The 27,761-nt window shown below is 42.0% G+C and overlaps 3 protein-coding genes across 3 annotated transcripts; 2 read left to right on the top strand and 1 right to left on the bottom strand.

Annotated features, from left to right (window-relative positions):
- The first annotated feature begins 172 nt into the window (after positions 1–172).
- Positions 173–970, top strand: LOC131258625 (ATP synthase subunit s, mitochondrial). Its single transcript, XM_058259978.1, has 2 exons — positions 173–271; positions 337–970. The coding sequence occupies exon 2, from the start codon at positions 340–342 to the stop codon at positions 931–933; it is 594 nt and encodes a 197-aa protein (XP_058115961.1). The 5' UTR covers positions 173–271; positions 337–339; the 3' UTR covers positions 934–970.
- Positions 971–1,141: 171 nt separating this feature from the next.
- Positions 1,142–4,048, top strand: LOC131271971 (polyphosphoinositide phosphatase). The gene is made up of 4 exons (XM_058273569.1): positions 1,142–1,281; positions 1,356–2,949; positions 3,034–3,631; positions 3,711–4,048. Exons 1-4 carry the CDS (start codon positions 1,210–1,212, stop codon positions 4,015–4,017), a joined length of 2,571 nt encoding a protein of 856 aa, XP_058129552.1. The 5' UTR covers positions 1,142–1,209; the 3' UTR covers positions 4,018–4,048.
- A 4,136-nt stretch (positions 4,049–8,184) lies between these two features.
- Positions 8,185–26,171, bottom strand: LOC131261454 (synaptic vesicular amine transporter). The gene is made up of 8 exons (XM_058263495.1): positions 25,949–26,171; positions 12,692–12,841; positions 12,464–12,602; positions 12,301–12,359; positions 10,818–11,413; positions 9,937–10,133; positions 9,632–9,752; positions 8,185–8,688 (listed from the first exon to the last, which is right to left on the bottom strand). Exons 1-8 carry the CDS (start codon positions 26,169–26,171, stop codon positions 8,620–8,622), a joined length of 1,554 nt encoding a protein of 517 aa, XP_058119478.1. The 3' UTR covers positions 8,185–8,619.
- Positions 26,172–27,761: the final 1,590 nt, after the last annotated feature.

Below are 27,761 nucleotides of genomic sequence, written 5' to 3'. Positions count from 1 at the left end.
TCCGGAAAAATGCGTCCCTTCCTTGCAATTATAATATAAAAAAATATGCGATGAGATTTAAACACCACTACTATAACTAAAATTTGAACACATTTCAAATACTTTTTCAAGTAAATCATGCTGTACAACTTTAGGTGGATTGAAACGCTCCAGATGATTCTCACAACATTGCAGTTTGTCAACATGCCAAATCCTCGTTAGTTTGGGACAGTTTGACTAGGTGATGCACCGCGAAACGTTGTTTATTGCACCCGGTTAAAGCAAAACAAACGTAAGTAGTAAATTATACATGAAATAGACGTAAATCTTTTCTATAACCTGATTCTCGGTTTCTAGGAAATGCTTACCGTACGACCAATGGTGCGAGTTGCCGCGAAATTTGATCCAGTATCTATGGCTGGAGCACCACTCAGCCGGCCATTCTGGGGCTGGGTTAATATGATGTTTAACCGGGTCGACCGCAGCCGGCTGAAGAAGGTAGGCCCGGATCGGCTCTGTGCGGAATGGTTGCTGAAAAACGGGGCGAAGGCAAAGTTCGTGAAAGATCACCGGACGCACGTGCACTTTAATGCCCTACCACATGAAACTCTACCGGTGCTGATGGAGGAGCTCGACGGAACGGACTCGGGCATCATGCACATCGGATTCGATCATCTCGAAGGTTTGACTCGGTTGAGGAAGGTCACGCTGCACAACTGTGTGTACATCGACGATCAAGCACTGTATAAATTGAAAAATGTTGCCGGTACTTTGGAGGAGTTGCAAATCTCGAAGTGTGGTAACGTTACCGATCATGGTTTGCTGTGTTTGAAGAAGTTGACCAAACTGCAGCAGCTAAAAACGTTCGAATTGGGTTATGTGAAAGATTTACAACAAGTAGAAAAACAGCTGAAGGAGGCACTTCCTGAGTGCCAGTTCGATATGAAACCATAATTGTAATACACGAAAGACAAAATAAACCGCTAGTCATGGTAATTTAAAAAAAGTGAATTATTATGCAATATTATACAATACTTTTCTGAGGCAAAGTAACGTAAGGGATCAAAACAAAAACAAGTTTTTCATCGATTGTTTGGGCATTGAAAGATTTCGACGAAGCTATGACAATTTCGATGAATCATCATTTGTTATCATGAATTACCAAAAAGAGGTCAACAATTGACCATCCCTTTTATTGTCTGCTAAGAATGATCTAAAACATTAGCTAGAATGGATCAAAACGTACGATTTCAGCCGCTCATAAGCTCGATACAGAAGGTGGCCTTGTTTGAGACGAAAGCCGTGAGTACCTTTTATAAACTAAGCTGTAGTGGCCAATGAACTAACCCAGGTTTGTTTTTCTCCTCCATGCTCAGAAACTCTACCTTATCGGAAGCAATAGCCAGGAAACCCGTTTCCGCGTCCTGGAAATCGACCGACGTGCACCGGATCTTTCAATCTACGAAAACCCGAACGAGCTGGAAAAGGCTGACATCCGAAAGTTTGTCCAGTCCCGTTCCTTCACCCGTTCGATCAGTGCGTACGGTGTGTTGGGGTTTGTTAAATTTCTCGAAAGCTACTACCTGATACTGGTGACCAAGCGGACACGATGCGCCTTCATTGGCAAGCACATTATCTACACCATCAAGGACACGGCCATGATTCGGGTGAACGAATCATCCGGCAAACAAATGCAACCGCTCGAGCAGCGCTACTTGAAAATGTTCAACAATGTCGATCTGAACAGTAATTTCTACTTTAGCTACAGCTATGATCTTACGCACAGCTTGCAGTACAATCTGGCACCACCGAAGTTCGTCGGCAGTCGGTGCGATATTGTGCGCGACGAGCCGCTCGTATGGCAGAACCGCACCGGGGAGAAGACAACCTACGCCTTCCGCGGTGTGTCCCGGGAGCGGTTTGTGTGGAATTCGTTTCTGCTCAAACCAATGGGTGGCATCGTGCACAAGGACTGGATGTTGGAAATAATTCACGGATTTATCAGTCAGTCGAGTATAAACATCTTCGGACGGCAGGTGTACGTATGTTTGATTGCGAGGCGCAGTACACGGTACGCGGGTACTCGGTTCCTTAAGCGTGGCGCTAATTTCCACGGAGACGTAGCGAACGAGGTGGAAACGGAGCAGATCGTGCAGGATGGCAATCGGAAGTGCAGCTTCACGCAGTTGCGCGGTTCGGTGCCGTCGCATTGGTCGCAGGATGTCAGTAAGATGGTTCCGAAGCCCCAGATTGCCATTGATCTGTCCGATCCGTATGGTGAAACGGCCGGTAAGCACTACCAGCGGCTGATGTTTCACTACGGAGCGCCGGTTATCATATTGAACCTTGTGAAAACGCGTGAAAAACGACGCCACGAAAGTTTACTAAGCGAAGAAATGCAATCGACCGTATGCTATCTGAACCAATTCCTCCCACCACAGCAGCGCATCCGTTACATCGACTTCGATATGGCACGCAAAAGCCGTGGCAAGGGAAACGTGATGGAGAAGCTGGCCAAGATTGCCGATACGGTCATACAGCAGACGGGGTTGTTCTATCTGGATGACGAACGGAGCCAAAAGCAGACCGGGATCGTGCGGGTGAACTGCGTGGACTGTCTCGATCGCACCAACACGGCACAGTTTGCGATAGGGAAGTGTGTTCTGGCGCATCAACTGTACGATCTTGGGTTTTTGAAAGAGCGCAAGCTGGAGTTTGAATCTGATTGCATTACAATGTTGGAAAATCTGTACGAGGACCACGGTGACACACTGGCCATGCAGTACGGTGGGTCACAGTTGGTGCACCGCATTAAAACGTATCGCAAAACGGCCGTTTGGGCGTCACAGGGCAACGATATTATGCAAACGCTCAGCCGGTATTATAGCAATACGTTCAGTGATACGGAGAAACAGCATAGCATCAATCTTTTCCTTGGTTATTACATTCCCTCCAAAGCGGAGGTGAACAGTAAGTAGTGGAAGCGTTTCTATTTATGCTCGGGCAGGTCGGAGATTAATAATTTTATCCTCCTTTCCTATCCGCTTCGTGTAGAAACTCTCCACATCTGGGATTTAGAGACGGACTTTTACATCCACAACGCGCGGTTCGACGAAATCACCCAAATCTCGTCGATTCCACTGACCCAGTGGATCAGTCCGTTCGTGATGAACTGCCTGCCGGCGGCAGTGAGCGACGAAAACCGTGTCGTCAAAGAGCTCATCAAGATCCACTCGAACGATGCGGAAATAATTGACTACTACTCGAACTTTCACTACGACTACAAACTAACCTCGTTCGAGGAGCACATCGACTACCAGCTGAGCCACCAGTCGCGCAACCTGGTGCCCGCCTTTCGCTCCCATTTCAGCCCCTTCGAACCGATCCGGCGGATGGAGAATGCGGGACTGAAAAATCCTTCGCTCACCGGCCAATCGTCAACCAGCTCGACGAATAGTTCGTCGTCCGATCGGTCCGACGATGAGTCCGAGTCGGACGACGAGGATAAGGGCAATCGGAATGCAACGGCAGCGAGCAGTAGCAATAACAGTAGCCGGGCGGAGGATCCCGTCACGCTCAGCTCCATGTTTCCGATGACGAACGACATCTATGGGTTTGAAATTCAAATGCCCAAAAAAGCGGATATGTTAAAGTACGTTGGAGCATACCCAAGTAGGCGATGTAAGGTTTTATCTGATCGAATAAATTTGATTTTTGCCATTCTATACCAGGTACGAAAAATACGCCGAAATCAATCGGATCTGCAGTCCCTTCGGAGGACCGGCACGACCGTCCTCCCCGCACCAGTACAATCGACACGCGGCAATGAACGAAAGCGGGGGACTTTCGATACAGAACAATGAAATAATCGTTGCCAACGGGCCAGCAGAGCAGGACTTGCAGAACGATGTTCCGATTCCGACGGTGAGCGCAGAAAGCATAGCGATCTACGAGAAGTACTGCCTGCTGAAGGACACCATCATACAGGGATACCGGTGTGACCCAAAGATCCTGGAGTATGTGAATATGTTCGCTTGAACTTAGGCGATCGTGGATGCCTCGGAGATTATCACTACTACCCGTTGTTTAAATAAAAACATCAAACCGGCTAGATGTCACCAACAACTTTATTCTGTGTTCCCCATTTTTGTTCGTCTTGATTGTACATAATAGTATCAGCATAGTTATAGCATTTTGCCTGTTTTGGTACGAGCTGCTGGTTCACGGTCAATAGCTACCATTTTACAAGTAAAATTTTACTCTTTTATCAACACGCTCACTGTTTGAGTTTCTTTTTTGTTAGCATCGAATACACCTATATATAAACATATTAAAAATGGACCATTTTGAGGGCCGCAGCAAAATATCATTCCTTCGCAATACAACATCATATTCCTAAAGGATTCTACCGCGAAATATCTGTATATATGTATATATGTATAGTTTTGTGTATACTGTTTTGGGATAATGTTTTATAAATTGTATATATGGTATTGGCCATTATTGTTGCATTCATTCCATTTTCTACACTTTATTATGGTTTGCTGCACTTAAACTAGCGATCGATTGGTTTGATTATTACTTAGCCTAAACTGCATATCAAATAGAACAACGAGTCGGATATTTATTGGTTGTTAGTTTGTCTGTTCTTCTAACTTGTTGCTATTGTTTTGTAAATATTCATTTCATTTGGCCTAGCATTTTCTAGCCGTCCATTCATTACTCGTTTCACTTTCACTAAAGCACTAAAATATGCACATTAGTGCGCCTATACTTTCCGAAACGATACAGTTTGGTTCCTCGCTTTGTTTTACGCTTATGTATTTTGGGTATGTATGCTTTCGTGATACAAAGTTGTTTATTTTTTATTTTTTGTAACTATCTTGCGCTTCGTCAACGGTGCTAAAAGTGGGTTCTATTCTATCCAAAAAGCTTTCACATCATATTGTTTTTTTAAGAAGTTAAAATACTTATTTTTATTTTTCATTTTTCTCATTTCCGTTTTATCTTATTACAGGTTTTCTTACCTTCTTATACATCAACAATGTCACGGGCCAAATAGATAGCAGTTGTTTTAGCTACTGCAATTCAAATAACGGAATTTGCTTCATTATTACATTGATCCTATTTCCCTACGAATCTGTGGAGATTTCTTAATTATTTGAAATGTGTAACATGGCGATTAGTTTGACACGTGTGTGTGAGTGTGGGCTATACTGAAACTTAAATAGTGAACGATTCGCAAACTATTCCTTGGAGTATATAGCAAATCCGAAAATAATGTCTCTACAAATAAGAACTCGTAACACGAGTTCTTATGCAGGCAAAAGTATCCGACCTTCCCGGATTGTATAATATATATTGGTAGATAATAGTTTAGTTTCATTTTCAACTTACTAGTAGATTATAACATCTACTCAGTGGATGTATTGAACTTCTGTACTGTGTGTGTGTGACCCCATACCAGCCTTTTTGATAGTTTGTAGTTAAGTTTAATGTCCTAGCGAGCAGAGACGGCCACATTTGGGCGGTCTCTGTCGTGAACTAGGAAAATCATAGGAAATACTTGTTTTCCAAAAGTTTTAACAACAAAAATGTGATCTTCTATAAAATCTGCCAAATGGAATGATAAGCAATGAAGCACTTGCTTACATGGTTGCATAACTGCTGGTTATTGTTTGATAACGCACCGACAATATTTGCGAATATATAGAGTAGTAGTGTAAATATTTTCTAACTTTAGTTTGCCATAGAATAACTTTCTTTCACCTCATTGGATGCTTGGTTCGTTTTTGTATTGATTTTTTTTTTGTTCTTTTTATGTGTACGATTGGTTCGCTTTACGACCTGTTAAGTTTCCGTTCAAACGTTTTCCCTCGTTCAAAGATACATCAGCAAAAAGTTATTGTCTAACTCACAATAACACGGCTCTCGAGTGGACCGAATTTTCCTTTTCTACAGTGTGGGTTCGTCTGCTCCCTTTCTCCCCTGGTTCCTGGCGTACTTTAACAGTGAAGTGCACAACGATCGACACCAGATAAGCAAACAAGACACACACGCACACACCGGAACACAACATCGGCACAAGGATAATAACAAGGATGCGTGGTTTACGATTCGATGAAGGTTCGACACAGAATATCTATAAACTTTCCATTTTCCGTTCACTTTAGCAATCATAGTATTTCGTTCGTCAATCGTCACTACAGAAGTAGGAGGAAAATATTTCAACCTTAAATCAATCGGACAGAAAGTCCGGGCTCAAGATAAATTTAGCGAATGGTTAACGTATTTCCTTTCATTTATGCTTTCCGATGCCATCATGAGGGAGGCATGTTTTACAACCCTGTACAACGCATGATCGATGTTCGATTGATGTTTGATTTTTGATTGAGTCAGCAATTCATCATTGTGAACTTTGATTTTGTGTGTTTTTATATTTTATAACGTATTAGCGTAAGTGTTTTTAGCATGTTTTTAAATATCAATCGTACGTGTTAGATGGTTGTGGCGTTTGTAGTGTAGATAATGTATTCTTTCCATAAGTTACGTTCTGCCAAATCTATGCACAAAGCTTTAGACCGATTATTGAAACAATTCACCAACTCATGCTCGAGTGTAGTTTCCAGCGGTGATCGTGTGTTTTTTTTCAGGTTCCTCTGACATGCCATGACATCGAAGGAAGTAACGACAGTCTTTTCTACGGAACAATGGTTATAGTTGATTGTTTTATTGCTGTTGATACTGCCCTATAGTATTGTATGTTCGATTACACATTATTTGTTTTACCTTGTAACAAATGAAACAGTTTATATGCAATTACTTAAAAAGTTGACTAAATATGTAGCTACCGATACCGTCTGGCAAAGCTTGCAGCCATTCAAGTTTCGCAAAGAGATTATCGGCACTGGTTGTGTCACGATGGTGTTAGACATGTTGTATTTCTATTTTTTTCCCGCTTCATCTGCTTCCGAAGTAGTCTCAAGTGTTCAGGTTTACTCGTTTAAAGGGAACAATCGACAGTAGTCTGCCAGTAGTGTTTTAGATAACAAGTTTGCACGTTGCTCGTAACTATAGACATCGATCGGATAGAAGTTGTAGTACAAGGTTGTACATTGATAGTGTAGTACCGTAAAGCTGTGGGAATATGGTTACATTACGTAGCGTCCACTAGCGGTGACGGGTGGTATCTACAGGTACACGACATAGTGAGTATGCGTCACCGCATTTCTAGTAGCATATGTGTGTATATTAACTGATCGGATTCATTCCGTTTGTCATCGGCTCGTTATGTTACGTTTCTACGTAATTTGCCTTTCGTTCGAAATTTCCTTCAACTTACACATTTCCCATAAATTGGTCAGATTGTCGGCAATGTCCTGGCGTTAGACGCGTGCGATAGAGCAGACATTAAGCAGCATGGGAGGACATTCCGTTTACGGGGTGTAGTGCCAACTAAGCTTGCAGAAAGTAAAGGGTTCCTTTTATTAAATATTTGTTTCCAGCTTCGATACGGCCTTGCCACTATAAATTCCCGAGGGGCTCCCGCAAGTGGATTTAAAGTGTCGTTTATCCGAAGTGTATCCGTGTTGCGAGGCGGAAGCGATCCTTCGGGTTCGAACGATTTCGGCTGCCCAAACAAAGGGGACACGATGGCTTTGAGCGGGAAACGAATCGAGCCACTTGCCACCTCCGTATCGTCCTACGTTTGAACATCATAATCTCACCCCCGGGGCCGTCTGATCCGATGCACAAACGAAAACCGTTAACGATCCGCCAGGCGGTATTCGTTTCTCACTTCGAGCGGCGCCACCCGGTCGCGGCAGGCTAGGTCGATTCCGGATGATGCCTTGGAGTGTCACTCCTCGATCGGCATTTGGGACTGAGGAATCTGAGCCCCACTCCGAATCCAATCGAGAACAAAACGAAGATGCGCCACTCCAAGGCGTCACCGAAACCGATTGACTTAGTATTTTGCAGGGAGTAATTATAGTTTTGTTTGTTTTCTAATGCATTGGTTAGTAGCGTTAAGATACATTTGAATGCTGAGAGCAAGATTTATCCACCAGTAGTAATGTTTGGTTTCGTTCGCACAGGATCACTTCTAAAGCATAACTGTTTTCTTTCCTTTCGTTAATAACATTTATATGTTGTTTTCTTCGTTAGGCTTTAAACTTTGCAGTCATTTTTTTTTCATTTGTTGGTGTGCTGGTTAATGCCTGTTTCGTTCCTTATTATCCTTTGATCAGCATGTTATGCAAAAATCGAATAACAGTAATCAGTATTGGTTTCCGTGCTTCGCTTAACGAGTGTGAAGATTTGTTACCTGTTTGGCCAAATTATTGTTCCTTGCTGTTGCTTGCTCATTCTATCATCAAGTTTTTTTTTCTCTCATTTGAGATTATTTCCTGTTTTGCTCAGCAGTTTTACTCACTAAGTTTTATGTATGAGATACTTTTGTTTATATATTTTTACTTTTTGTTGTTGCTCCAAACATCCATGCAATACGTGAGTAAAATGTTCCTGATCTCTTGGTTGTGTAGCGTTTACGTTTCTTATGTTTATGCGTTTAGGTGTTTAGTGTATGCGATGAGTATGGGTAGTGAAACATTCTCTTCAAAATACCACTGGTGTGCCGCTTTACTCGTCCTCTTCCTCGTTCTGATACGTGACGTACCGCACCGAAGACCGTTCGCCAACGATGAGAGACTGAAACGTGAAAAAAATGGGAAAAACTCTTCATTTGGTGCCAGAAAGTTGATAAGAAAGAAATAACGTCTGTGTTTGTGAAGAAACTTTGAAGAGTTTACCCAGACTTAACGGGGACAGTTTTTAAAGATGTTGCGCTGTGAAGAAAACTAAAAAAAATTTAATAAAATTAAATATAAAATCTCAACATGGCAAAGAAAAATCAAGGAACTTTAGAGAATTCACAAATGACCCCGTCTACTATGAACCTATTAATAAACTTCAAGAATATTCAGAAAATGAGCCTGAAAACAAAATAAAAAATAACAAACCAATCCAAATCTAAGCTTCAGCATAAATTAATTTAAAAAAAACGGAAAATTATTATCAAATAAAAATGTTTATTCGGTCCTTCATAAAGATTGCCTTACAACTAAAGTACAACATATAAAGTAATACAAACATTACGAAAAATATGCACGAGAGTTTACAATGGTTACAAATCATGGAACAGATAAGAAAAAAACTTAATCTAAATCACCATAAAGGATTCAAAATATCGTTTTCTAGTGTGAGATTCCATCGATCCGTTCCATCCGGGGTTTCGAAGAGCGTTTTACGACAATTGATTGCAAGAATCAGCTAGAGAGCGAGGGTCAGTGTGTGGTGGGATGGGAGCTGGGAAGCAAGGTCCGGTCCCTTTCACGCGGGAACCCTACAGTTTCGTCACGCAGTTTTCACCAACAACCACACCGGACGGTCCATCCGTTACCCGCGCGGGCTCACTGGAGCCGTTCTTGTGCCCATTTACGGTTCCGTTTCCGTTGGCGTGGGGATTGCCGGGGTTTGCGTCATGTTTGCCGTTCGCCGCAGTTGGCAGGGCAGCCTTACCGTCCGCCAGAGGGGCCGGCGATGGTCCACCTTCGAGCGTCAGTCCGGCGTTGTCAATGCCGTCGATGCTTACCTTCTTCTCCTCCTTGGTCGGTGGGGCGCGCAGGAAGGTCAGCAGCGGGGCGTAGATGAAGCAGAGGATCGAAATGCCGACCAGCATCCACTCGAAGCCGATGGTGTTTACCAAGGTACCACTTTGGAGTGTTTGCGCCGAGCGTGCAAAGAAAGCAAGAAAGACAGACCGGGTGTTGCAGGAGCAGGAGTTAAACAAAGCGACCCACTTGTTGTTTCGTTCCGGGCGGGCGGACGGACGGTCCGTTCCACTTGAGTTTTAATTCCCTCCCCGGATTCCCCGGAGCCCTTCCTTTGTCCTCTTACCTAAGTGCGGGACCGATGGCGAAACCCAGACAGAACGCCACGTCTCCGATGGCGTACACGCTGCCGTAGACGGCCGAGTGGCGAATGTCCACCAGGTAGCCGAGCTCGGGCATCATGCAGGAGTCGACCATACCGATGGCGAAGCCCAGTCCGGCGTTTGGCAGAATCAGGTGGTTGATGGAGGTGGCCATGGGGATCTGCGAGGTGATGCAATCAAACAAACAAAAGCAAACAATTTAAAGATATGAAAAAAACAATAACAAAACGTACAATAAATATATGTACGCAAGAGAGTCTTTAGTTAAGATTTTTTGTAGATATTATTAACAATTTAAAATTAGTGAAAGCAATTACTTCACAAGAAGAAAACACTAAAAACATTGTCTTAAAAGCATTGAAAAACCTATTAAAAATATACTACATTCTCTCTTAATTGTACTATTTAATTGATTTGGTAGGCTTATTTTATCTGCTATCTGTTCAGTTTTCTTAAAAGGGGATTAATTTCTATTTTTGATTGCTACGCCTATAATGTTTGCTTTTATATATTTTATGTGTTATTTTTGTAACTTTAAGCTAACACAAGGTTTAAAAATTAGCACCCTTTATATCTTTCGTTCGTTTTATATTGTAAAATATTTCACAACTCTACTTTCCTCTTTATACGAACATGTATTTAAACGCCTAGAATGACTTCGTTTTATTCACAAATCAAGGGATAGGTTTACTTCATCCTGGCTAAATTTTCTCGTTTTGGTGGATATATTTTTTTTGCATCGATCGAGTGACAATACTGGTTAAGTAATATAAAAAAAAAACTAGAATAATTTTAACAAGCGGATTAGAATTGCTCGTGATCCTCTAGAAAGGGGCACACTTACGCAAAGAAGACAAAGTCCGATGATGACCAAGCCGAGCAGGGCTGCCAACCAGCGACCGATCCGGTGTCCCAGGGGACCGAAAAGGTTCGTACCGATCAGGTAGCTGATGGAGGCGGGCAGGAAGGTGACGCCCTGCTCCCACCGGCTCGCGCCCATATTGTCCATCATCCAGATCGGCAATGACGGTTCCAGCATGGCGATGCCCATGTTGGCGAACGTGATGGCACCGGCCGCGATGATGATGTACGGATCGGTGACCAGTGCCTTCAGCGACGGCGGATCGGACTCCTCAATAACCATCGTCGGCTGCAGCATGACCAGCTGCAGCAGACCATCGCCGAGTGCGAGCGCCGACAGCACCAGAAAGGGAGCCGACTTACCGACGAACTCGTACATGATGCCTCCAAACGGTGGACCGATGAGGACGCCCAGTGCAAGCCCGCCGAGCGCGATGCCCATCGCATTGCCACGCTCTTTGTCGTCCGTGTAGCGGTCGGCCAACATGCCCATGCCCGACACCGACGAACAGGACGATCCGATACCCTGCAGTGCCCGGGCCAGAAAAAGAACCGAGTACGTTCTGCCGAATGCGAAAACTGGGACGAGAAAAGCGGAGGGTGTGAGGGTGATGTTTTTATGTAACTTTTCGCTTAAATCAGATAATAAATTGAGTTGAATTATGTGAATCGACACCAAACTGTTCATGGTAACTGACACAACGAAAAGTGGCAAAACATGTTTACCATGTTTTCGTTGGAAACAATGTTAAATGTGTTTTCACATTTAAAAATGCACCAAAAAACATACAAAAATAATATATTGACATAAAGGATTGATTACAGATCAACTTTGAAATGTGAATAATCTAGTTGTACTTTTAAATATGTGATGCCTTGTATTGTTTTTAATGTTTGTTTTTGCAATACATTATTTGATTTGATTCAAAACGATATTATAAATTTTAAAATGAAAACGAACAAGTTTTCATTTATTTTCAAAAGGCTTTAGATTTTAGATATTTGATACATACATTATTCGATACAATTACAATACGAAAATATTGCTTGCAGTAATTGAGAAAAATAGGTTTTATTTTTCAAACAAAACAAACTTTGTTTTGGTATCTGTTAAAATTTATCGGTTTTATACAACAAAGTTCAAACCCCTGAATGATGAGTCAATGTTTTTGTGTTTAGTTATATAGTAAATCTTCCTGTTTTCTATTTTATTTTTATCTGTTCGTCGTGTTATAGTTTTTTTTACGCGATTGTAGATATGGTTAACCAATCAGCTTAACACGTCGACTACTATGGCCATCATTTTCTATACCCAGCAGCTTTATAAAATTGCAACATAAAACCTATAGTAATTGTAAAAACAAATTCTTTGGCTAAAGTTACGTGTTTTACAATCTTAATGTTAAACTTGACAGTTAAAGTGTACTATTTTCCTTTCAATAGTATTTCAAATACAGTTTACTTACTCAAAGTAGAGATGAACATAATGACGAATCCAGCGAACATCGGTATACTGTATCCAATCCTGTTAATCGAAACGAAAGACAACAAAACCATTTTTGAATTAGACCAATTTTTGACGACGTTTTAAGCATGTTCGAGGCTCTGCCCGGTGAGTTCAAGACATACTTATGCGTCAGCGGACCGACGATTGGATTTGCCAGCAGCTGGACGAACGCCTTCGAGGCAAACATCAGCCCAACCTCGACCGTCTCCTCCACCAGCTCCTTGTGCCGTTCCTCCCGTTCCGCGTACCAGCTAGCATTGTCTGTATCGAGTGTGGCGGAAAAACACACAAACACGTGCGATAAATGAAAACAGGCTTGCCGGTCCTCGTAGCTCGCCCTCGTAGCTTACCGTATCCTTGCGTGGTAATGTCGATCCCGTTGTACGGCGTGGTCGTTTCCTTCTCGCACGGTGACAGCGTGGTCGGTGGCGTCTTGGGGAAGCTGGCCAGCGGCGCATCCGGGTGCCTGATGTCGTAAAGAAACTCCGGTATGATTGGCACTGGGGAGGAGGAGAGGGAAATTAAATCGTAAAACGGTACGGGCACGGGCGGGTCATAAAATGCGCCAGCTCGACTAAATATCGCTAATCGAGCGAATGGATGGCAGGGAGGATGGCGAGGGGGAGGATGAGCAGGGGAGGGTAAAAATCCATCGAGGTGTAAAATAGGTGCACATCGTAAAGCGACGAGCCAAACCAGGAGCAGGTCCGACGGATGGCCGTTCGACGATTGTGATGGCTGGTGTCGTCGTGTTTCATCCCTTTTCGAAGCTGTAACAACATTACTAGGAAAAAAAGAAGCCAAACCATAGGGAGGACGCACAAACTTCCTGCCAAGAACCCACCGAGAGACACACACCCGGAAGACAAATAGGGAAGTAGCATCGATTGCACCCATCCGACCTGAGCATCGCAAAACGAGACACTCTACTCGACTCGATACTACGTCAACAACGATGACGCTTTGGTGTTGTTGACGATGCCGGTAATGATTGTGACGATGATGATAGTGCAAGCAGAAGGTTGGATCGGATGTGTTACCCATCCCGACCACCGTGGCGTAATTGAATTATCTTAGTTTTAAATGAAAGTTGAAATTAAACTGTCAATCTCCGTCAGCGGGCGCCACAAGGACCAGAATGTGCATCTCCAGCGGTGTGGAAAAGGCCTCCCCTATTCTGCAAAGGAAGGAACAGCCCGCTCTTGAACCACAGCCCCACCCCAACCTCCCGGTTTGTGGTGAGTTGTGCTGGGAAGGCGTTTTCCACGGCGAAAGAGAAACTCGTCTTCGTCACTCGAAAACTCCAACCCACCTCGGCCTCGGAGCGGTGCGGAAACTTACTAACTCGATTTCGTTTGTTAGTTTTCGATTGTGTGTGTTTAATTTCTAGCCTCGCGTTTCAGATCCTCTGGTCGGGTGGGACATTTTAATTATTTTATAATTGCCGCCAACTTGTGCGAACGCGCAGCTCAAGGCGTATCGGACTGAAAGTTTTACTAAACTTGTTCGAAAGGATCTGCTAGTTTATACCAGGACGATATAAGTTGAGAAACTGAGAGCTCCAATTTAACGGCTTCACACAACAGCTTGAGAATCAGTTTTGCTGTTTAATGTTTACTCAAGTTCGGAAGATCGTTCGTTCTATTAATCTTTTTTCATAAATAAAATATTAAAATGAGTTCGTAGAGAAATTTTAGTATTTATTTTAGTTTAGACCCTAAACTTTAAAAAAAAACTTGTTGAATGTCTGTACCATTATTCATTCAACAAACAAATTAGATGTTTATTGTATAGTATCAACTTTGGACTATAAGAGCCCAAGTGTTGATAGGTTACAAAACACAAAAAACAAATATGTTTAAATATGAAATCTACATTTCATATGCTATGCATTTCACAAAAATGCATGTTGGTATACAACTTTTAAGAATACCAGAAGTGTCTAATTGTAATAATCAATAATTTTTTTTTTATTTCTAGTTTTACGGTACGTGGAAATGTTGTTAAAAAATACTCAGTTCAACAATGATTAATTTTAAACTTCTTCTTCTTGGCGTAACGACCTCTTGGCCCACGCCCACCCAATTTTAAACACATACAATATATTAAGGTATTATACCTTTAACACTAGAAAACAAAAAGCGGTCATTTTAACCGCAACGAAATTTTCGAAAAACGGTTGCATATTTGAAAAACAAGACTTTTCTTAAAATTCAAAGCTATATCAATAAAACAAAATTTCAGACTTTTCTGTTGAACCAGTTTCAAACCAAATTGACCAGGTCCAAATGATTTTTAGCGGACCGCTCTTTTTAACACTTCGTCAGCTTTCAACATTTTTCAAATCCGTAATTCTCTTTGCCGACTCGCTGGGTGTTTTTTAAATGCGTTAAATGTTACAAGGCTTCCGAGCAAGATTCTAAAGCAATGTATTACTATTTTAGATCATTTTGGTTTTTCTCTTTTTTAACTCTCATTTAAGATAAACTTTATAAGTTATTTATTTTGTTATTTATACTCTTGTCATTTTGAAGTATTTTTTATATAGAAACCATTCATAACTCTTTTTTAGCTTTAATGAAAGTCTTCTATTATTTTCAAACTCCCAGAATGCTACAGATAGATGATTTCAATCAATAGAAGATTTTACGATATCCCACCCGAGCACAATTGCCTCCCTAACAGGTATCGGTGTACCATCTGACACCGTTCCTTTCCCCTACATCGATTGATAGTGCAACGGTAGCTCGGATCTTAAGCTGACACTCTCCCGACGAGGGAGACCACCCTGCAGCGAACCACTTTGTAAGACGATCCGGTTCGAAATGAAGTGCAGGAAAGTGAAGGATGATAGCACATGAAAGCGTACCATTTAGTAATCGAATAAATTTCGATGATTCAATTATGGAAGCAGTGCTTTTGGTACAGGGCACTTTTCAGCACTTTGCCTTTCGCAGAAGCTGGTTCCTTTTTTGTGCCTTTTCCCCACAGCGAGGGCCAAGGCATGGGCTGTACAGTACATCATCGTCGAGTTGCATGAGAGCTGTGCCTGATTTCCGAATCGTTCCAAGCACGAACATGAACGGTAACTGGCTTGGATGCTTGGCACTATCGATCGCTGCCGAGGGAAGGAAGCAATATAGGTAATAGACTCCCTTTGGGAGACAACGATGCACCGGAATTGATATCGTTCTTTGAAGCAGCTTCATGATGGATGCGGCCCTGTCCGAGCGGGTCTGTGGGATGAAGAACGTTTGAGAAAGTGTGCCACTGGATGTCGATGCTTGACACCCGAGGCCATCGTCGTCGATCGATTTTCTAAGCGGTAATTAATCAGGAAAGGAAAACACCTTGGAGAGAACGTTACAAACGATCCCGTGGGTCAGCCTCGGTCGAAGCAATGGGGCACAATTCATCTCTTCCGGCTATGAAAAGGATTAGTTACAGCTCGTTTCGTAGAATAATTTTTCCACTGAGCTATCCACCCCCCGCGTCGCTCGCCATCCACCGCCCGACTTGGTTCTTCACGAGAAAGTGATGGAAAGAAAAGGAAAAAAGCAACATAACACGCTCGGCCAATTAAATTACCCCTTAACTCGTTTAGCCGTTAATAAACAAGAAATTAACAGCTTGTTTCGCGCCAGCATACCACGCCGAAGGGCTAAGCTTGAGCTCCGGGCTGTGGCTTGTGTTGATCCTTCGAGAACAGACCCAACTTACCAGCCAGCTCATCTTGCCGATGGAGGCTGGAACGAAACCGTTGTCATTATTTATTCACTCACTTGTAGGGTTTTTGCAAGGCCCTTTTCGCACTGGAGAAATAATGTTACGGCTCATAAACTGCAAAATAATTATTTTCACTAGTTTGTGCCGATGCTGGAAGGCGAGTTATAACCAATTATGTTGTAACGTTTGGAATGTTCGTTGCCCGGATGAATGTGTTTCAAAAATTAAATACGAATAATTTTGAATCCAAACTGCACAACAATAAATAATTTAATTAGGATAGAACTTAATGAGATAAAGTTTCTAGGATTCAAACCAGAAAGCGAAGAGTTAATCTTATTAATTTAGCTAGTTATATTTGGTGGTTTATTAATTTTAATGTCGGACAAGTATTTCAAAATCATTAAAAAATGTTATAAAGTTATTACTAATTGTGTAAACATTTTATCAGGAAATTTATCATATTTAGCTTGGAGCGAGCACCAAAAACTGTGTTAAATAACTAATAGATCGAAGGAAAAAACTAGGAGCAGATATGGTATGGAATAAACAATTGATTTCTTAAGATTTAAAATGTATAGGAGTTGTATGTCTGACCCCAAAAACTTTTTGCAGAAATTTGTTTGTTCAAATTCACTGCATTAAAATCAAACGTTGTTTACACTGATGTCGAGCACAAGCAATATTTAACTTACCTTTGGGAAATAAGATATAATCAACAAAATATAAAATGAAACTTCTATCATACGAATAGGATACAAAACATCATATATTCATAATACATTTTCATAAAAATTTTCCTCAAATTCTGTTCCATACAGCTGTCAAAACAAGTGTAAGCTCCAAAAAACTAAATAGGTCAGTTTAAAAATTAGAGGCAACCATATTTCTTTGTCGGCACTAGAAACTCGATACGCCCGAACGTCATTGTCAAGTAGATATCTCACTTAAAATAGCGAAGGATAGCGAAAACGTTCCTTTTGCATTCCTGGTGGATAAAAGTGCCAACACTGGAATTCGGAAGGAAATGCTTCATCAATCGAACCAATATCCTTTTCCCATCCCATTCCGCAACACCGGAACCCACCGGAATGTCAGCAATGTCGGCGAAGGAAGGCAAACTCCACACAAGTCAATCCGTCCATCGCGACGAAGGCGTTCGGATTTGCCACTTTTCCACACATTACCTCCCTTGCTCCTCACTGCACCATCGGAGGGTTCTTCCAACAATGCCAAATTAAACCAATGATGTCGGTAAACGACTGTGGGGTAAATTATAAATGATTTCCCACCATTTTCCGCTCCGTTTGCTGCTTTCCCTTTCCATCGCGAACGGCTACTGGGTACTTTGTGGGCTCAACTCGCACATTCGACAGTTGTTTCTCAGTCCTTTCGGGTTGTGCTCATCGCATCCCTTTCTTTTACTTTGTTTTTATGTGCTTTTCTCTTCTTCCCCCCAGCTTTATTGCCATCTTCTCTGGATTCCTCAAGCAATATCCACCTCTTCCAGATGCTTTGCTCTATTTTGGGCCTTTCATTTGGCATCGGCGGCCTCCCAAACGAGTGTGGCTGATGACTGACTTTGTCATTATCGCTTCTGGGGATGGAAAAGAAACATCTCTTTGATTTGAGTGCTGGGAAAGGCAAAACGAAGAGAACCATGCTGTCAGATGAGCAATCGGTCGACCGGATTGTGGCGCCTGCGGTATCCTTAGTTGTGTGTGTATGTGTGCATGGTGTGTGCCATCATGTGAAGAGAAGTGGTGCAGAAGAAATGGAATCAACGGACGGTTGCAAATGAACCACCGCCGTGCAACCGCAAAAATATTCCGACGTTTTCCGCGGCGTTGTGGCTTCGTTTGTAGAGGAAATTCTGGAAGGATATGTGTGTGCGTGTATGTGTGTATATGTACGGCAGCAACCGGTTGTCCCAGCTGGGTTGATCTGGAAATCACGATAAGACGCGATGCTGCTGGTAGGAAAATTGAAAATGTTCCCCAAAGTTCGGATTCGTTTGTTCGTCTCGTTAGGTGAGTTTTCCTGTTTTTCTGTTGTACTCCATGCTTTGAGTGTGTGAATCAAAGGAAAATCTTTATCTTTATCTCCCCATCCTCCAACCCTCGTTTGATAGGGGCAATCAACGCAAACACAAAAACGCGCCGGAAAAGGGTTTGATTTGGTTTCAAAACGAAATGTCACAAGCAGTTGAAGAGTTTCACTATCTCTAGCGGGGAGGAAAACGTCAACTGGTTTGTTCGACGCGCCTTCGTTTATGTCGGATGGGTTGATCTTTATCAAAACAGAATGTCCATGGCTTTTACAACTAGATGATACGAAAAGAGTTTCTAATTCATCAATTAAAATATTTATACTTTTAGGTGGCAAAACATATTCAAATTATATTTTGTTGATTAGATCTTTTTTCTAAAATAAAAGAAACGCTTAGGATTACCGGCATATCAGAAAATGTCATATTTTTCGTATAGAAATCATTCTGTTTCCTATCTAAAACTTAGCTTCGAGGAGGCCTGGAGCTATATAAACGGACACTATTGCCTTACAATGTTGTTTACAACATTTAAAAAAATCTTAATTTTACAAAAATATACAGGTGAAACACATTTTGAAAAGTTTTCAGTTTTTTAGAGCAAGTGATGCAAGCTTTAAGCAATAAAGCACCGAAAGCTAAAATTCTATGAACAGAAATATTGACTTGAAAAGTAGAAAGACATACTCGGGCCAACAACGTTAGACTTTCCAAAAAATCAAGACCAAATTAGTATCCAATCTAATACTAAGAGTCTTGTTTGTTTCAGCAAACTTAAGTAAACCCAGTGATTTGGATGAAAAAGTCAGATAACCTTCTATTTAAGCATGATCCGAAAGGCCCTCTTAAAACAGATATAATAAGAATAAAAATAACAAATAATTTCGAATTCAAAAATTTCAAAGAGTATAACAATTATTCTTCACTTAAGCCAAGCCTTAGCTTTGCTCTAAAAAAATATTCATGTATTTGAAAAAAAAACCACTCATCTTTAATTTAGAAAAAATGTCCTGTTTTGAGCTTGACACATCTCTATGCTTTCAGCGTGTAATAGTGTGCGAACAATAGGAAATATGCTTCCCAAAGGACATTACAAGACACAGGCTTTCCATTCGCATTTGAAGCTCCGTCCATTCTCACTAAGCCAGTCTAAGTTAGAAACTGTACTATAAACAAACACTTCCATGGTGCCAAATCTTATGTGATGTTCTGTTGCACAATCAGTTGGTATTGGGTTGATGATGCGTTACATAAAGCTAGCTTAGTATTGCTTTACACCGACGGTGATGAACCGAGAGTAATCGCTCAAAGTAGCCACCGTCGTTACGAGCAGACCGGCGAGCCCTTTCGGTTCACCAAAGCTGGCCACATCACCAATGGTAATGGTAAGGCGAGGAAGCAACGATCCTTCATTACAGTAGCTCTCCAACGAGAAGTAGGCGATTTTTCTCACACCATTACTCCGACTTCCAGCTCGAGGCAAAATTCGAATGAACCACCAGGCGCCTCCATTTGCAGGCCCTTATCCGTGTGTTCACTCGGTCAGTGGATTGTGTACGATGTCCGAGGTGCGCAAAGGCAAGCCTAGACCTTTCCCGTCCATCCCGACAGCTTGCGAACGGATTGCGACTTAAGTAAACGCAATTTCCAGCTCGTTGACTTTTCGCTTTCGAGTGTTCCGTGCGGCAGGATTTGAGGCTGGATTTAGCGCGTCTCGCCATAAGAAGTGGACCAACTGTTGAATATGAATGACCATGCCAAACGGGCTAGGGGCAAACGTACGGTTCACATGATTCATTGTCATTCTATTTTTTTTTTTTGCTTTCCAGCAAACCGGATTCGTAATGGCTGCTAATCGGAAAATTATGTTTCCTTTCGTTCAGTTCAAACGTCTGAGGCTCCGGCGCGTCCAAAGCCGTGCACCGGAACGAGTAGAGGTGAACCAGCTCTTGGAAGTGTGCTGGTGTGCGCGACTTTGTGTCTGCTTTGCCTTTGTTACGCCGTACTCCCTTTTCCGGCTTGAACACTCCCACCTTCCAGCTCGGGTGGCTCTGCGATTGAAACGATTTCTAATTCCTTGTTATTCGCTTCACTTTCCTTTGCGGTTGCTGCAACCGTCGGTGGTACGGACAGACTGGCCAACTTTTTATATCCTACATCAAACGGCCAACAGCAAACAGGTGAACCGCACCAAGCAGACGAAATAACCGCATTCGGACGGAACCGCCCTAACGAAAGAAGTTGGAATATTGAGCTCCATTCTTCTTCGTACTATTGTTGCCGCAGTGATTGTTCATTTCAATTATTTCATTTTAGCATATCAAATTGAATCTATTTCAGAAAAACAAAAGTGTGTTAATTTAATCACGAAGAATATTTTTTAACCTTTGAATATGTTTTTTACCTCGATAACCAATTGTTGAGAAGTGGCACTCGATCAAAATTTGACCCACTTTTGGTGCTCTGGTGACTACAGGAAAAAAAATCCTCACTGTGTTCTGTCGGGTGCAGCGATACCGAATGATTAATGTCCATTCGGATTCGATCACATTCGGTTCCGGCCACCTGGATGATGTCCTGTCACAAACAGGGATGCGATTTTTAATGCCCAAATTGACTTCCGATTCATTCGAATGTGTGTAAACAAAACCGTTAACGCGTCCACATGACGGTCGGTTTCGCACGCAAAGGTTACATTCCCCCATTCTTTTTTTCTCCGTGAGCTTCAAAACACGCGATCCTGCATAATATCGACCAATAATATCGTTTAATGTAATCCCTGTTTGATCCGCGTGCGTTCTTTTCATCCCTTCAGTCGAATGAGGCTGCTGTTGACCGGTTGTGGTTGGACATGAGCCCGGATATGTTTATCTCTTTCTCTCTCGCCCTCTCTTTCGTTCAAGAGGTCGGTAACAAAAGCAACGACTGATGCCGGGCAAAACAAAACCCCAAAACCCACACCGTTCGAATCCGAACACACCCGTTTCGAGTGGTTTCGGGTGGACGGATTCACATTATGGTTTAAAAAAAAAAAAGATTCCCCATGAAGGGTGAGGGTGCGTGATTCGAGGAGCACTCATTGCCAATCCGAAACCATCCGGACGATACATGAAATACGACTCTCACGAGCCCCGACATGATATTAATCCCGTCGCGGCCGTTTATACGCACCTATCGATCGTCGGTGTGTTCGTGCAAACGAAACCACATACACGGCTCGGGCAAGCTTACCCCTGAAGTGGTGCCCAAAGTTTGCAAAAACCCAAGCCCCAGCACAGTTCGATAGGTTTTCTGTGTGTGTTTGCCACCGTAAGTGTGTTTTCCTCAATTGGGCTCCACGGAGCCAACCCAATGCCGAAGGGCTACGCTTGAAGTGTTATATTGCATGGAAAATAACATCCGAAAAATCCATCTTTTAATCATCCCCGGAAGGCGAGCCAGTTTGGGCAATTGGAAATTTGCCAACGAACACGAGCATCAAGTGTTTTTTTTTGCTGTACGATAGGCACACACTTTCTGTGTCAAATTCCCTTAGTTTATGATAAGATACGCTCTGCAAACAGTGTACTGTTGTTCAACTGCTCTGAGAGATGGTTTACATGCGTCGAGAAATGTAGAAAAAATAATTTTTTAATGTTTTTTGAGTTTGTTTAAATTGGTGAATTGATTTGAAGTAACAATAGGCTTAATAATTTATAATAAATGCCATAAAAACACACACTATTATTAGGAGAAAAAATAATAATAGGTAAGCAGGAAAACTGGCCGAACAAACCAAATTTTGGATCATTTCATTTGTTGAGCGACAAACAATAAGACACAAAATAAGAATAAACAACCACACCAGTGCAAAAATGAATGCAAAAGACCGGAAGATAAATGAAAAAGAAAAACTCTACTCAGGACAAATAAAATGTTCATCAAAAGGACGCTTTCTGCACACTTCAAGCACTGCTGGCAATAGGGCACAAAAGTATAATTATATGATTAACAGTATGTGCACAATCGTTCGCAAGAGCACACGGTTGGTTCATTCGTCAACTTTCTCGTCCGATGAATGGAAGCGACTAATCGTAGCAAGCATTACTGTGCTGCCATGCTTCCTGTGGCGTTTTCCCACTTCCGGCAGCGAGGAAAAAAGAGAAATAGAACACAAACGACGTGGAAACGCTTCTTTTGTCCCCTCAGGACTGCGACGCCGACGATAGCCGACATCGAGCGCGACCTCACAAGAGTGCAACAAGTTGCATACGAAATAAGTGCGCAGGGGATAAAACGGGGTTCCGAAACGTCCCCTCAGCTCCCGCACTGCCGAAGAACATCCACTTCGGAACGTGCACTTACGCTTTCCAACGCGCCCTTACGATTTGCTACGACACTAAAGGAGATCCTTGTGCTTCCATGGCGGTCCATCCTCCCGTCGTTGGAGTAGGGACCTGTTGCTGTAAAATAGTTTCTGCTCTTGCGTTTTTGTGTTCAACCACCGGAACGCCGTGCTTGCGCTTGGACGGAAGAAGATACGAGTAAGACGAGAGCTTAACTTGGGCGATAAATTTTGCGTTCCTTTTACTACGATGAACAACGGATCTTTGTGTTCAATCGCTCACCGTTGGTAGATGGTTGAGGGGGAAGCAAACGGGGAGTGGATTTAATGGATGTTTTATGTGTTATTTATTTTATTTCAACTCGTCTAAATGGAAATGTTATTAATCATATTCAATCCTACGGTTAATGTATTGGGTATGTTGTTTATATGCAACCTTTTCTACATGTCCGAGAAACAATGTGTTAATTTTCTATACATTTTTGTTTCTTTAAATATGTTTTGTTTTGTTTCTTTAAATATAGATGTATTATGAATGGTAGTAATTTAACAATAGTGTAGTGTAACGATGCCACAAATTTAACAATAGTTAAATTTAACAATAGTTAATTTGACAATAGTTAAATTTGTGGTAGTATTGATAAATATGCAATTTATTTTATTAAAGAAATTAGTGGTCGAATTATCATTAAAAGTGGAAAAATGCCACACTTATTAAAGGTCGAATTTAAGAAGTAATTGTAAAGAAATGTAAAGAATAATTTTATAAATATCTAAAAATTTTATTAAAAAACAACGAAACTCCCCACAACTTCGCTGAAAATGTTCTAATTTTTCTGCATGAACAAATATTTCATTTCTTTTATTTTATTCCCTAAATCAACGCTGTGAGCATTGATGAGCAGGATTATCATCCACTTAAGCTTTCTTCTCTTTAAGCTTACTTTTCCCTGTTCATAATGAGTCAATCCAATCATTTTTCACACCATTATGGCGGCGGCAGTAAACGGAATCCATGGGCAAGAGAAGACATTCTTCCGACCCGACTTCGACCGGATCGTACCGTTGTCGGTTCCGGTGCCGGCATCCTTCCCCCCCCCCCCCCCCCCCCCCCCCCCCCCGAATGTTCCGCTTTCCATTGGCATTTCCTGCCAAGCGAAAGGAAACTCTGCTACGGTTTCGATTAGGATGAGAGCGCTGGGGAACGGGAATCATTCCGAGAAAAGTTAAACAGGGAAAGGGCGCTTTAAAGAAACAATTTTCCTTCTATTATTACGTCTTTTTCGGACGGCCTTCGCGTGCCCGGAGGAGAGTGGGGGTAAAGGTCCACCGGGATGGTTTAGTTGTGCGATTTCGGTGGTGGGAATGTACAAAAGACAACGTAACAACAGTTCCCCCGAGAAAACCAAGGATCAGAAGCGGTTGTGGTTGCTGTCTTGCCCGAGAGCAGGGCAGGAAATGGCGTACGCATTTTGCCATGGGAAGCAATTTTCTCGCCTCTTTTCCCGAGATGCTGCAACCCCGTTCGATGTTGAAATTAGCATTCATCAGCAGAGCAGAGTGTGAGAGAGGCGCGTGCATCGAAGAGATTGTCAATTTTTCATCCCTTCGTGGACCGGCATTCCCCGGGAAACGTAAGTGATTCATCGTCCCTGGTCGACGCTGCCACTGATGGCTTATTAGTCTATTAGCCGACTGATGGCTTTTGGCGTTCTTCTCTTTTCCTTTCGGCAACAAGATGGCGAAGTCTATGAAGAGAGTGTTATAAATGTACGCAGTAAGTGGAACTGAGGTAAATTTTTCCACCATCCTTCCGCGGTAATAATGCTTTGACATGGCAAAGTGAAACACATTTTAGAACAGCGTAACACTTTCTCTCATTCTTTCTCCCTCACTCTCCCGCCTAGTGGGAGTTGATGGTTTTCCGCCCCAAACATCAACCGTCCTGCAGCTGATGTGTAATTAACTAAATGCTTTCCCTCGCCGGCTTATTCGTGGTCCAAGTAAACGGTGCGATGCTGCCTGCACGCCAACGCAATATGTACTAAGTTTAGTTCGTACCGTCTGGCAGGATTCTAAATCAATATTGATTTAGTAATTCTCCAAAATGCCTAGCCAATGCACAATGGCCATTTGCCGGGATGGAAGTCAGAAATCCAACTTAGGTATAACGTTTACAAACCATTTTTGCTTCAAACTACAAGATCAAACTAAGAACTACCCAAAAACTTGAGCCTATGCGTCCAGCCAATTCTGAGATTCAAAAGGTCAAAGTCCAAAGTTGCGAAAAAACCGGCCGAAAATTTGAAAAAAATTATCCAACTTTGCATATTTATAACTCCTGCATTTTTGGTTCTATTTTTAAAAGTAATACTGTTTTGGAAAGGTATTTTATTTGTCTTTAAAGAAAAAATATAGAATTGGATGCACAGCTTGCATTTTTCTAAATATTATACAAAACGTATCAAATTACAGATAAAATATGAAACAACTTGAAGTTCGACATCTTGCCAAACAAAAAGTGCGCGGAGTTGCGTAAGTTTAAAGGCGTGATATTATAGCCTGATATGTATTCTTTTAAGCCATGAAGAGTTTACCTGCGGATAGGCGCAGAATCGAAAGTTATTCAAGTTTTTAATACCATGAGGAACATATAATAATTTTGGATTAAAAAACGTATTTTACTGTTTTCATATTTTTGTAAAGTACAAAAAAAATAAAGTAAATCAATTGATAAATTATAATAAATGACTCAATCGGACAATAAGGACATTTTTACGTAACAATAGCTTCAGTAAAATGTGCTTGATAGCTTGTCACCATAGCATATAGCGCCCCCTAGTGGGATTGGGTGGAATTACTTTTTTGAGAATAAATTTCATATAAAACAGTTATAAAATACAGTTTGCAGTATGAAACAATTGAAAAATAATTTTATCCCGGTATTTACTCTAAAGTGGCCATTGTGCAATGTAACATAGTCTGGGAAGAAAATGAGTTACATTCGGTTATGAATGTTTCGTAAATTGAAATTTTGCGAAGAATCCAAATCAAAAAGAGTTTGTTGTCTCATCATTTGACTAAAGGCATTACAGAAAGATTGTTTTCCTCTAAATGATTTTACCTTCTCTTTACTAAAAGAAGTTTTTATTTATCGATGACTAATAAATTTATTTAAAAGTTATTGTGCAGTAAAACCTTGTGGTAAATACATTTGTCGGAATTTTAAATAAGAAGTAGTGCTTTCACCTAAAGTTTGGAATATCCAAAGTTTTCCCATAAACCACGGTTCGAAAATTGGTTTGATTGGCTCGATATCCATGTACAAGGAATTGAAAACCATTACGATTTCGCTGGTGCCATTTTCCACGAAAGTGTTTCGTTTCAAACAAACCGTTCCGGGAACGGGATTCGTGGAAACCGCGGTTCCATCGACTATTCGCGCCGTAATTGCTGAACGATATTGTGGCCGATTGCTGCGGGATTAGCTAGCATTGTTACGAAACTTACCAACGACGGTCAGCAGCATATTGTCGAGCAGGAGTGCGATGGCGACGATGACGAGCACCAGTTTCCGCGAGCCGCGCCATCTTACCACGCTGGCCTTCAGCGATGCCCACGAGCCGGGCGGCGGGGGTTTCGGCGAGGAGCTGTGATTGTGGCCGGTGTGGGTGCTACTGCTGCTGCTGCTGTTGGGTCCCGGACCGTTTCCCTCCGAGGCCGTTGCTTGCATTTCAGCTTACCTCAACACCGGTGGCTGCGGGGTTTGGGCGGCAACGCGGCGCAATTCCGTTAAAAATCGTCCGGGAATTCGTCGTCCGAATATGGTTCCGTGGTGGCCCGCATTTACATCGACGGTTTCGTGGAGTAAGAAGAGAGAGAGATAGAAAGAGAAAGAGATTGAAATGAAAAGCGGATTACCATCTTTTCCCCCTGCGCGAGTACGCCACCCGAGACGCAGTCTACTGGAGGGAAATTATGTTGAAAACCCAGACGCAGAGCGAAGGATCAAAGACCCCGACTGCTGCTGCTGCTGCTGCTGTTGGCACGAGCCAGTTTCCTGCGGTACTACCGGAGGCATCAGATTAAAGTAAAACAGCAACCAAAGGCGCTCGCCACCGTAACGGAGGCGACATTTTCCGTCCACCGGAAAGAGATGCTGTGCGTGGAAAATTCGAACGATAACGTAGCAAGGGTAAGTTTTTTGTTCCTTTGAGTCTACGCCAAAGAATGGCAATGGAAGTCGTTCACGCAATGGAGCTCCGCACGACAATTGAAAAGTATCCACCGCGTCTCCATATTTCATGATTTCCCAAGGTGACATTTTTATTTCCGTTTCCAAGAAATCGCCCGTCCATAGGACGCGGTCTACCCTCCCAATCCAAGCTCGAAATGAAATGATCCGATGAATTATGAGCTAATGTGCCGGGTAGGACCTTTTGCAACATTTGCCTCAGTGGACAAGCTTCTACCAAGCGCTCTCCAAACGATGGGCTTAGCGCTGGGACATATAGTGCATAAGCTTGTCGCCATTACAGGAGAACAAATAATGGGCGCAACACAGTTGAGAAGTGAGACATCTTTTTCTTGTTATATTGTCAAAACAACGCCCCATCAATCATGGACTGATCATCGAGACACAGAAGAATTACATGATGCTGAATTGAGGGTAATCATTTCTTTAGAGCATCGCCGTGGAAAGCAACTTAAAGCATTCATTCATTTTTCAAATAAAAAAAAAACAGGATTTATTTTATTACAACATCGACGAATACTTATCTTTCTGGAATACTTTCCATCATAACTTTTGGTAAAAGAGTAAATGAGGCCCCGGCCGCCATGTTTTTGATCGTGGCTACACCTCTTGTGGACGTTTAAACTGAATGTATGCAATTGGTGATACATTAATTCGTTAAATTCAACCTACGAGTATTTGAACCGTAGTGTGTACCGTTAATTTCGCTCTAACTTTTCTTTTTTTTCTAACTTTTTCGCTCACTATCGATAACGAAATATGAAAAATGGTAAATTTAACTCAACTTAGATTGAACATGTTTTAGTTCGAAAAGTAAAAAAAGTCCAACAGACATGAAATGGCTGAAATCGTAATGAAAAAGAAAAAAGCTGTCGAAAAATGTTTAATACATAAAGAATGGGATAACAAAAACAAAGGAGTGTTCCAAAGTATTAAAACATGCAAAACAACTTGCGAATGCCATTGGAGGGATCAGACGAAATGTTTTGTGTTAAGAGGAAGGTAACATAAGATATTTTAAATTGATCGTGAAGCTAAAAAAAACATGTAGCCGCTTGTTCTTGCCGC

Source organism: Anopheles coustani, chromosome 3 (assembly GCF_943734705.1).
Source record: "Anopheles coustani chromosome 3, idAnoCousDA_361_x.2, whole genome shotgun sequence".
NCBI lineage: Eukaryota > Metazoa > Arthropoda > Insecta > Diptera > Culicidae > Anopheles > Anopheles coustani.
Note: the sequence above shows the minus strand (reverse complement) of the source record. Positions and strands in the feature narration are given on the sequence as shown.